General features: G+C 38.0%; 1 protein-coding gene across 1 annotated transcript; it reads right to left on the minus strand.

Moving 5' to 3' along the window:
- Window positions 1–118: 118 nt before the first annotated feature.
- Window positions 119–5,587, minus strand: LOC116730689 (shugoshin 1). The gene is made up of 10 exons (XM_032580072.1): window positions 5,439–5,587; window positions 5,063–5,217; window positions 3,907–4,115; window positions 3,686–3,738; window positions 3,482–3,546; window positions 1,755–2,603; window positions 1,607–1,672; window positions 951–1,115; window positions 605–776; window positions 119–529 (listed from the first exon to the last, which is right to left on the minus strand). The coding sequence occupies exons 2-10, from the start codon at window positions 5,205–5,207 to the stop codon at window positions 376–378; spliced, it is 1,878 nt and encodes a 625-aa protein (XP_032435963.1). The 5' UTR covers window positions 5,208–5,217; window positions 5,439–5,587; the 3' UTR covers window positions 119–375.
- Between the last annotated feature and the right edge of the window lie 6,724 nt (window positions 5,588–12,311).

Consider the following 12,311-nt stretch of genomic DNA (forward strand, 5'->3'; position numbering starts at 1 on the left):
ACAATTGGTTTTATTGACCTAGAATTAGCCTATTTTGTAGACTAAATAAAACAAATGTGAGGCTAATTTTGTGTTTTGTGCCTTTGTTTTGAAATGTTTCACCAATCAAACCACTTGAGTGGTTTTAAAGTTTATTGTCACAAACAGTACAATAGAGAATTAAAAATACACAGATGTCGCAGATCATAGAATTAAAAAATATTGTAATCCAACCATTTTTGGAGAATATCATCTACATTTCCATGGAGACAAAAACAAGAATAAAGGAATTTAAATCAAGAAAAACTGATTACGGTTACACTATAACAAAGGAAACCTTCAGAGACATGAAAAAATGGGAATCCTCTACAGGAACATACATCAAAAAAGCTGCCTTCAGTGACATCCAACAAAAGACTCGTTGTACTTCTCAAATGGCTGCTGGCTGCAAGACTTCCTGGATTTCTGCACAGACCTGCCAGACTTCTGCTTGAAAATGGGAGAGCGAAGAAATTGCAGGTCTGTAAACTTGTCTCCACGCCGAAGTTTTCTGTGAGGAAGTTACAAACACCATTGTTTAGTCATATTTTAGTAAGATCATAAGTGAACTACTTAAAGAACTTACGCATTTAACGAAGGCTCCTTGTAGTCGACGGTCATGGTGCAGCGGCGTTTCCGAAGGGGAGCGTCGGAGCGGCGTGGGCCGACACAGGAGAAATTACGATAGGCTGCAGGGGACATATTGGTCACGTCACACAGACTCAAGCCCCGCCCTGCTGACCTTACACCAACCCCACCTGTGGAAATGTGAGGAAAGATGTGATGGAAAGGAAATTGAAAAGAGTAAATTGGTGCAGATTGAATCACATACAAACAAAAGTGAAGAATTAAAACCCGGAGCTCAATAAACCCAAAGAAAAGAAAAACAAGCTTTTTTTCCCCTCCGAGAGGAAGAGTTGATTATAACTTACGTTTCTGGCCTGTTTTGAGCCTAGGTGTTTGGCTCGATAAACGAGAAGAATTTTCACAAGGCAGTTCTCCAAAATTGGACAGGACGGTATCTATTCTCATCATCTCGGCCTCGATCAGAGGGCTGACAGCAGGGAAACCGTCCTCCATTCTGTCCCTCTGAAGTTCTGAAAAAAACAACTTTTTAGGTTGGTATAAATCCACATAGCCTGCTCCCACAAACTATAAATACAAGAAAGACTTAATAAAAAAAGCTTATTTTCATGATGCAGTGAGTTAAAACAAAAAAAAAAAAATTACATTCCTAAATTCTAATCTCATTTTTCCAGATTTTCAGTTTTTTTCTCCAGGAAATGTTTGCACTAGAATGCAAAGCAGCTCCAATAATCTATAACAGATATTTTTTTATAGCAGTCAAGCTTTAAATACAGAAGCTGCAAAAATCACAGACGGCAAAAGAAGGTAAGAAGAAAAGATGGAGGGATAGAAAGTTACCACTTTTAAATAGGGAACATTTCATCAAACTAATTCATTTCTTCAATATTTCCACCTACCAGTTTTGATGCAATTAGATATTTCATCAGATTTCTCCACACTACAAGAAACTTTTGCTACGTTCAGCGAAATATATGAATAAATGAATCCAGCTTTTACTCACTTTGGTGATTCTCTTCTCCCTTTCCAGAATGTGCCACCTCCAACTTCGACTCTTCGTCCCGGAAGACTAATCAACAGAAAATTTGACATTTTCAGTGGTACCAATGAAACAAGGAGGAAACCACTAAGCTTCTACTGTGAAAACTCACCAGAGATCTTTGGGGTGGGAGGGATGTTTTCCTTTTTTCTGACAATCAGTGAGCGCTGGCCTCTGCGAGTGGCGATGACTTTAGCAGGAGAGGGCTGTCTCCGTCTTGTCTTCTGAGGGACGTACAGGCTGTCTTCCGACTCCGAGGATGGCGATGATGAGCTGGTTTCGCTCTGTTTGGGAACAGCCGCCGAGTCTTCATCTTGCGTCTCTTCACTAATGTGAAGTGTCGCTGGCTGATTCTCCTCGCCTTTCGCCTTGAACGGCGTGATGTGGACAGTTTCCTCACAGTCAAAGTCAAAAGTGCCGTTGAATCCCAGTGACGTGTTGAGCTTGTTGCTCTGAGGCAGAGGAGCTGCTTTTCCCTGTGTGGCCACTCGGTCCCGACTCTTGGAGCGGGCTCTGGGTTTGGGATTCTCCCAGGGCTTCTTTAGCGGGACCCGATCGGGTTTGCGGCCTCTGTCGGGTTTCCGTGGAGCTGGTTCAGGTTTGGAGCGAGGCTGCTGCTGCTGGCTTTGTTTTCTGCCAGGCTGCTGGTGTGTTTTTTTGGGACGGACTGGCTCAGGTGTAGAGTGATGCAACTCCCCTGTGTCACTGACATCCACTGCCTCTGGTTCTGCTCCTGGGTGGTTCTGATTCAGACCTGAACTCTCACCGTGAATAGGGCTCGGTAATACGGCCCTAAGATCAGCAACCGGGTCTGCATTGCTCAACCGCCGTTGTTCTTGCACACGCTCAGAGCGCCTCCTGCTTCTTCTGTCGCCGTGCCGACGCCTCACACCCACCGTGGATGGCAGAGCAACCTCTTTGTCACAGTTAATGTGTCCGTTCTTTTTAGAAGGAGGGGAGTCTACAGAGAAATGGTTTGAAAATAAATACAAAAGTTTTGATATGTTGAATATGAGTTACTTTAATTAATACAGCAGACTGATGATCTGAGCAAATCATTCTCCCAGCTAATAATTTATAACAGTAACTCTGTAAAGAACAAAATTAACCATATTATATACAATAAAACACTAAATTTTGCAGGTGCCTTTTCTATATTTTCACTCTAGTCAAGGATCAAAATTAGAGATGAGCTGATCCAATATTAATATCTGTATCAGTCCCAAAATTGAAAAAATAAAATAAATTCTAGAGCGAGTATTGGTGACAATGTGCACGACCCATAAGGTCAGATCTAGTCAGTCTAATGATATGCTTTGTGCTCTTAGTGATGTCATGCTTTGTTATTTACTTTACTTAAATTAAAAATTCCTAATATCACTTTCTAAAACATATGAAAAAAGGTTTGCTGCAGTTTATTTTTTTATATATTGTTTTTATCGGTTTCTGTTTATTTTACATTGGCTGCTTTACTCCTAATTGAATTGACTGAAATAATTAAAGTTGTGTTGTTTGTACATATTTGTGAAACTATTGGTGTATCTAAGTTTACTGTACAGGTGCAGAGTTATCAAATACATTTGTAATTCAGTAAGTTTTAAATTGTGTTTAAAAGAAGAAATGTTTTAAGTCAACCCAGCTCTGTTTTTCTCTATCGGATCATATCGGCCGATACTAAATGTCAGATATCTATATAAATATTAGAAGTGAAAAAAAAAAAGAAAAGAGGATCACTGCATATCTAATCTACACAACAGCAAATAATTATACAGAAAGCCATAATCACTGTACAAAATGTGAACAACTGATAAATCTATATCAACAACAACAAAAAATTACCAGGATAAATTGGTGAAGTGTCACACAAAGTGAGCTGATCAAACTGCTGACTGCTTTGCTTCCTCCTGAGGATGAAAACAAATCAAATGCCAACAAGAAATGCAGGATAAATGATGTACAGTGATGCCCCAATGCATTGGCCGGTGACTGAGAAGCTACTAAATGTCTAAGGAAAAAAAAAACACTTCTGTATTTTCAGCTCACCTCTCCAAATTCTGATTATTTGGGGTTTCCTGTTGGATCCCTGTTGGTTTAGCCTAGATCAGAAACATAAATAAATGCAACATTGAAAACGCATAATGTAAATTATATAAAGGTAAAAGGCATACTGTGATATCTGGACACCTAAATAACACTCTGGATAACAAAAAAAATAATAAAAAAGTACTTGAACAAGAAATGGGCATCATTATCTGAGAGTGTACCTGTGAAGCACTTGCTGCCAGCGCCTCCTGCTCCTTGAGCTTCCTCTTGAAGAGAAGCAGGTGAAGGAAGAGGGCTTGCTGCTCACGCTTCAGCTGCAGGATCACCGCATTGGCCTGCCTCACTTTCTCCTTCTCAGCTTGCAGGGCCACGGCCAGCGCTTTGTTATTCTGTTGCACACCTTTAAGGATGGTGTGTGTAGAACTGGATGCTAAGAGAAAATAAGAACACAGAATAGGATTTTTTCAAATTTATTTATGAGGCACATAAAAAAAATCCCAGCAAGCTCACTCAAAGTGCTGAATAAAAGATATCCAACCAAGAGACCACACGGATATAAAAACACTCACATAAAATAGAATGCAGACAATAAATAGAGATGTTCCAAGTTTTACTTGAAGAATCCATTCTAAAATATTTAACAGTTCATGCAATTAATCATTCACACATCCATATCATAATTTTTTTTTAATGATGGAATGTAATCAATAAAGAAATATTTATTGGACTGTATGGCTTTTGGTCTTCAGCAGTATTTAGGTTAGAAGGCTCATATAAGAGATATAAAAACTAACAGGAAATTGTGGTTTGGTTTAGCAGATGCTTATATTGCATACGTTTTATTATTCTTACTCAAATCAATGCTAGAATGGATCAAATGATCACTCCTCCATTACAGAGCATCAAAACCACAAAGAGAAATTTGGCATCTTTTGAAGAACCAGGAATACATAAATTAACCTTAAATATCCTACCAGTATATTTAATTTTTTTTTACCTTATGGGATAACATTTTAGGAACACCCTTTTTAAATGGGAAATATTTAGCAATAAGTTGTAAAAAAAAAAAATACAATCAGATTCACTTAGATTTAAATTCTGCAAGTGTAGCTGCTGGAACAGAGAAATGCTACAAGAATTCTGCATTTAAAACTAATGTCATACAGTATTTGTGATATTGAAACCTTAGTTTACTACCTACACATTAGGTGTGATTATATTTTAAATTAGGTAAATTTTATTACACGCATTTGCATGGTCTTCGTCCCATTTAGTTTATATAGACCTGCTCGTCATAAACGCCCCCTGCGCTTCTGTGTGCGCACAAACCGGAGCTCTTAAACGACCGGAAGCTCTAACGAGTCAACAAACACTTACCTGAGGTTTTGTTCATCATTCTTGATTGTCCCCTGCTTGGAGCTGCAGCATTAGCCAGCCGTTTGTTCCTCTTCTCCTTCATCCTCTCCTTGATGTCCTCCAAACTTTGTTGGAAGGACTTCTTCTGGACTCTCTCTCTCACCATGGTTCAAGATCTATGTGAGTTATGAACATATAATCAACATATGTGTCCTTATCTATGTGCTCAGTTGTTTCCCACAACGGTATATCGGGCTTAAACCTAAATCAAGATACTAACAGCGCCGTTAGCTAAACAAAAAAAAAAAAAAGTCAGTCGTCGTTACCGTTTACGGCTAATTTTATTAACAGCGGTCTGATAATATTTATGTATGAAAGAAAGGCACGTTGAACCTACCAGGATATATATTTTACGATGAATTTTAACTTCGCTTCTTTCTCTACTGCGAAATACGTGGGAAAAAAAACTAAGAAAACAGAGCATCAACAGAATCCATTTTCCTAACGTCGTCTTCCGAGGGTGGACGTTCGAATTCAGAACCGCGGCTGCTGATTGGTGGAAGTACGGCTTGACGTAACTTCCTCCTTTTAAGTGACGGGATTGTTCGCTAGATGTCGCTGATGTAAAGAAAATAAACCACGTCGTTTTCCACGAGTGACGTCTGGGAGTCAATTTTCACCATTTCAACGATAGAAATTGAACATATCCATTCAGCTTCTATGCTCCTTTATTCCTTGGTGGATGTATTTAACGGTCAATTGGACCCCGGACAGGTGAACTGGCAAATAAATCAGTCACAATTATGAGTTTTTAATTAATAATATTGATGTTTAATTCCCAATTCTGACTTTCATACTAAGAATAATGAGATTCAGTTATAAGTTTAATTTTAAAAGTCATGGTTTTTAATGCCAACACAGGATTTCAATATTTTAGTATACTTTTGACTTCAGTATTCTAAATTCAGTATTCTAAGTTATAATTATTAATTTTAAAGCAGTTGTTGAATCTTCACTTTTAAAGTTATCAACTACAATACAATTAAGTCAATAATTATGGTATGAAAAGGAATAATTTTGACTTTGAAAGTTGTAGAAAGTCAATTATTATGACATTCAAATGATTAGGATATTTAGAGTAATAATTCTGACTCTCAACATCATAATTAAAATAGTAGAAACAAAATTCAAGTGTTAATCAGATTTAAAAACCTCATAATTATGACTTCACAGTTTTGTTTTGTTTTTTCATTTAAGCAACAGCAATGGGCTTCGATAGTCATGTTTTACTTAGTATTCCTTATTTGTCTGAGTCTGAAAAGTGAACAATCACACTGCAGCTCAATTAACTAATTATAATTCTTGGTGCCTCATACAGTCCCTTTCCAAGCCTTTCCTGACTGCATACTGGAAACAAACAAACCACACAGGAGTTATGCACCACCAGGAACTGAAGGCCTAATAAACTCAAAGATTGCTGATTATATGTAAACATCTTTAAAAATGTAAATTGGGTTGAGACTCATCAAGGGTCAGGCACATTTTGCTCCACCAAAATTAATATTTATAATTGACTGCTGTAGATAAGAGTACAGCACAGTGCAGAGTGCTATGCTGTATGTGGATAGAGCAGATAATTGTGTTAATCTTGACAGGCAGCATTTTCAGTCTTGTTCCTTGAGATTTTTCTAAACCTCTTAAGGCCCGTTCAAGCTAAGATTACACAGTCAATTATTAGATGAAAGCACATTTTAATTTCCCTAGTTTGTCTTCTGACACTCTCTTCAAAACTCCACATTCCTGCCCTCTTGTTTTCAACAGCCAGCCTAAATCAACACCCCTGTGTGTTAATGCATTTACACAGATCTCCCCATTAAACCTACCCTAAATTCATCAGCACCTAATTACCTCCTGTCCAAGCTTTAGCTCAGTAAATGTTCTGTATATTTTTGCATTACCTTATATTGCATAATCGTCTGTGCTGTCATTGCATTTAAAAGTCAAAGTGAAACATGGCATGACTTGTTTTTGGCAAGGCACAAAGAAAAAAGTTGCTCCTTTCCTGCGGGTCATGAAGGCTAATATAATTCAGTTTACTGCATAAGCATCAAAGAGCATGTCCATACCAGCTGAATGCCACTGTGACATTTAGCAAAGTTTTTTTCTTGCATAAGAAAAAGGCCCTATAGTCAGATTTTGTAAGATGTTAAATTTGTTCACATACATAACACACTATTCCTCTGCCCCAAAAAACAAATAAACTACTAGAGCACTTTGTAAAGGTTATAAAGGTTAAAGTCATCTACCGAAACTTACAGTAAATCTTTTTACAGGAACGTGTGACCCAAATATTTTCGGTTTTTTACTGTCCATGCTAAATTTTGTTTTACAGCAGTGCATTTTATTGTTGCTCCTTTAAACTTTGAGTCGGCAGTGTGCCAGTGTAATGTGGTTAGAGCAGCCAGAAGGTTCATGGAGTTTGCATGTTCTTCTCCTCGTTTTATTTTTGAAAACCATTCAAAGTAAGCGCAGTTACAAGCAAATGTATTGCTTGTTACTGCACTTAATGTGACGCAAGAAAGGACTTCTTGGGCATAGATCACCATTTACTCAATGACAGCCAAGGTTAGTCAATACACGCTTACTGGCTTTGCTTTTCTTTTTTAATTTCACCTACAGCTAAGATGTAATTAAAGGTAGATATTTTCGGAACGTTTGTTCAGTCTGATAAACAAGCCAAATCGAAATGCATTTATAATTTATTTATTATGACTACATATGGTAGCTTTCTTAACTGACATAATCTCATGTTTGTCAAAGGAAGGGTGTGCAGAGACTGGGAAGGTGATGCACAACACATTAGTAATCCAACTGGAACATGTGGCGGGCCATCGTGTTCTGAAGCTTTGCAAAACTAAGAAACGCGTCTAACTATGAAATAGACTGCAAGTGCGGTAGTACATAATAAAAATTATAATAATTTTATGTTCTGACCATTGCTATACGCTATTATTCAATAAATTAAAATATACGTCCTGATGAGTCTCATTTGTCAGATTAAAAGTACCTTTTGAAAATAACAACCTTTAGGCAGGTATTACACATATTTTTCATTAAGCCCATATTTCTGTATCTAAAAAGAGTTTTTTTAATTGGTTTGCTTTAATATTCTAATTTTAAATGTCATGTTTTCATTAACTGTAAGCAGAAAAATACAGTTAACATAAATAAGTGCTTTCAAACATCCATTGATGAAATAATGATGATATATTGCAAATATGTAGAGTTGAATGCACATATGTGCAACAAATATGAGCATTCTGCATAGTGTTGCTGATTGCTGTGGTGTTTTTATTTTTAATTGTTTTCATTTTTTTAACCTGAAAAAAAACCCCACCTGAAATGTGCCAGTCAATTTCTAGCAATTCCTCCATAAAACTGTCATGGAAAAATGAATTAAATAACTTGCCAGTGTCTGTGTAGCATATTGAATCTGTCCACTTGTGACAAAATATGTGTTGCTGTCAAGACCAACAGTGGTTTGGGACTAGAGTGTGCCACACAATTACTGTACCAATATAGACCATGTAACACTCAAGAAATGTATTTTGATTTTTATTGTTCATTAAATGTACAGTGTTTTCGGGCGTGCCGTGGTGGCGTAGTGGTTAGCGCGACCCATATTTGGAGACCGTGAGTCCTCGACGCGGCCGTTGCGGGTTCGACTCCCGGACCCGACGACATTTGCCGCATGTCTTCCCCCCTCTCCTTCCCCGTTTCCTGTCAGCCCACTATCATATAAGGGACACTAGAGCCCACAAAAAGATCCCCTGGAGGGGTAAAAAAAAAAAAAGTACAGTGTTTTCATGCTTATATGGCACGTGATTTTATTCACTGTAATGTAGTTTTGCACTTGGGACTAGGAGTTGGCAAATGCTGAATCTGAATTGACGTGGGGTAACAACAGGCGTAGGAAATCCAGCAGGGAAACCTCCAATAAAAGCTGAAATTGTAGTGTATTAAAAAGTGACATTTTGACATTACCTCTAGAAGAACCACTTTGGTGTCTGTCATCGTCTGGCCTCCGACCCAAACAGAGGAGGTTAAGGTTACAGAGGAGTTTGACAAAGCTACAGTGCCGCCCATTTAAAACATATGACTTCAGCAGAGTGTGTTAGATGTGACCGTGGCGTACAGCATACAAACAGTTCTGTGTTTCATGCCCTGCATGCATTTTCTCCCTGGAACTATATCCTCATAGGTCACTGAAGGATTTGCAGCAGCAAAGCTTTATTAAGACCCAAAAAAGCAATGATAAATTCTAACATATGTGGGCTTTTAGCAACAGGTGTGGGATTTTAGTGTGGGCTTGGTGACTAAGACATCATTCTGTTACAAAGTGCCCATACAAACCTGTAATGACGCACTGTTTTAACAATAACATCACTCGTGTTTACTTAAAAGGTAATATTCTTTGCTAAAAGCCTGCAAATGTCACAGCTGTTCTCTCACAGCGGGGGGAATACAGAGTGGAGCTTTTTTTGTGTGTGTTTTTGTTAGACTGCTTTAGAGAACAAGTAAAGGAGGGGAAAGGAAGGAGAGGGACAAATAGAGCCAGAAGAACTCTACTGGTTCTTGTTCAGCCTGGTTTAATGGACAAATTCGTCATCACACAGTCATTTCATGCCACCTCCTTGCCATCCACATGTCAGCTGCCTGGAGAAAAACTTATTATCACAGGTACAGGAAAGGAGGAGTTCATTAAAGGGGAAATAGAGGGGACTCGTTTCTGCGGGAGACATCAGGGCACAAAAACACACCAAATTTTATGACTATAGTTCAGTATTTTTCAGTGTAGCTCTGCTTATTATATTAGCAATTATATCAGAAACTGGGCAGATTTATTAGCTCACTCCTCTGTCCTGGCACACCTAAATAGTCAATCTGCTTTTTTTTTAACCATAAAAAAATGTTTTACACTAATCTGTGGCCTAATCTCCATAGAGGCGTAATATACACAGCTACTTTTTAATATGGAAAATGTGCTCTTAAACTCCATGGTAATGGAATCATAACAGACTGTGATCAGCCCTTAAACACAACTCCGAGGCAGAAAAAAACCCCTAGTAAATCAGATTACAGTTTGTTTTATGGTTTTTATATAAATTGAAAACTTCAGTACAGAAGACTGTGTGGCGACAAAGATCCTAGCACAATTTTTAAAGGGAAACGCATAAAATATGTATGGTGATTAGCAGTAGTATTCATATCCCCTTAAAAGCTCACAATTTGCAGAAACTTCTATTATTTTAATTCATTTGGAATCGTATGTGATAGGCCAACATAAAGTAATGCCAAATGTTCAAGTGGAAAGAAAGGGATACATAGTTTTCACCATTTTTTGCAGATGAAAATCTAAAATTGTGCATGGATTTGTTGTGAGGTTGCTACATAATACTTTGTATAACCATCCTTAGAAGCCAATACAACTGCATGCCTTTTGAGGTATGTCTGTGCAGCTTTGCAAATCTATAGACTGAAAATTCTGCCTATTTTTCCTTTCAACATATCTTAAACTCAGGCAGATTAGGAATTAGCAGTAATTATTATTATTATTATTATTTTTGCCATACTTAGTTTTTACTTTACCTGACCAAACTGGTTTGGTGGGAAATTGAAAACAAGAGTTCTTATAACTTTCTATTAGCAATAGTGTTTTCTTGCTATTTCTAGGCTACATCTGTGGAGTACAAAACTAATAGTTGTCCTGTGCACCGGTTCTCTCACCTGAGCAATGACTCTCTGCAGCTTCTCCAGAGTTACCATAGGTATTTTTGACTGCTTCTCTGATTAATGCTCTTCTTAAAAGGCCTGTCAGTTTAGGTGGTAGATCATGTTTCAGTTGCATGTTTCCCATTATGAGATGATGGATTAAATCGTGCTGTGCCAGGTTTTCAAAACTTGGAACATAATTTCACATTGTTTTCCACTACTGATTTCTTTTATCCACAAAGTCCTTACTATATGCAAATTGGGCGACTTATGAAGGTACTTGACTGAATCATGTTTTGTTTGAAGGAATCGGATTAAAGGGGCGAAGAAATGCTGTATATATTTACACCAGAATTTTCAGATTTTCTTTGAAAAAACACATCAAGTTTTTTTGACTTGTTTTGGTCGACTACATCCAATTCCAATAAAACACGTCAAAGTTTGTGTACCAAACACTGCAGGAATACGGATTCTTTCGTGAGACCTCATACATTTCTCTCAACTCCCTCTGAATGTACATCAGCTCTGGATTTACTGTAAAGACGTGGGCTTTTCAAGTCACAGTGTCACAAATGTAAGTGAAGGAACCTACGTTAGCCATCACATCCGTTTCAGCCCAAGTGACAGTAGCACTGAGCCCCAGACACACAATTGGCTCTCTGTGGGTAGCAGCATGGCCATTATGCTTTCCAGTTTGCTCTTAAACACCCTGCTGCGCCATTTACTTCACAGCCAACTTCTCCCCCTCTATTTTACTGATCTGCTGCTCCATGCCATGCCCAATGCAGTGGTCTCCTGCAGCGCCAAAGAACCTCACAGGGTCTTAACAAATCCCGTCTGGTGCCATAGGAGCAATGAATACCCACACTTTGGCAATAAATGGAGTGTATGAAATTTTACTTCCTTGGGTGCTTTGCAATGTGTTGACCAGGACAGATAATGCTTGAAGATTTTCTTTACCTGTTTTGTCTTCGCAGCTGGGGAAACACAAGCAGCAGGACATACGTTGGTTCATCTGGTGAAATGCCAACCTTTGTGTAGCTTTAGACTGTACATCTCTGAAAGCTTCTAATGTTGAATTTTATGTTTTAATCTTTTCAAAATATAAAAAAAAACATGAGCAGAGACTTGCCTGTTTAAACAGCGATCAATGCTTACTGTGAATGTTTTATTTTTTAAGTTATCATTATCTGGTTTAAGGCAGAAGTTTTCTTTTCTCAAAACGCAGCCAAGCTACACTGGCTCACAAACACGAGGCGAGCGCAGGTGAAAGTCTGACTTTACTGTAAGTGAGCAGAAGGTAAAGAGACTTTATAAGGAGAAACAGATGAAATATTTCACAGAACAAAAGGTCGACCACACAGATGCTCTCAGGTCTGTTTAGACCTGAGAGAGACTGAAAGGAGACCAAGTGATTGTTCAGCTGCTAAACCTTTTGGAAACATTCAGTGTGAAAATCTTTTTTATTGTATTATAAACATCAACAACTGATTTTATT

The sequence above is a fragment of the Xiphophorus hellerii genome, chromosome 13 (assembly GCF_003331165.1).
Source record: "Xiphophorus hellerii strain 12219 chromosome 13, Xiphophorus_hellerii-4.1, whole genome shotgun sequence".
Taxonomy (NCBI): Eukaryota; Metazoa; Chordata; class Actinopteri; order Cyprinodontiformes; family Poeciliidae; genus Xiphophorus; species Xiphophorus hellerii.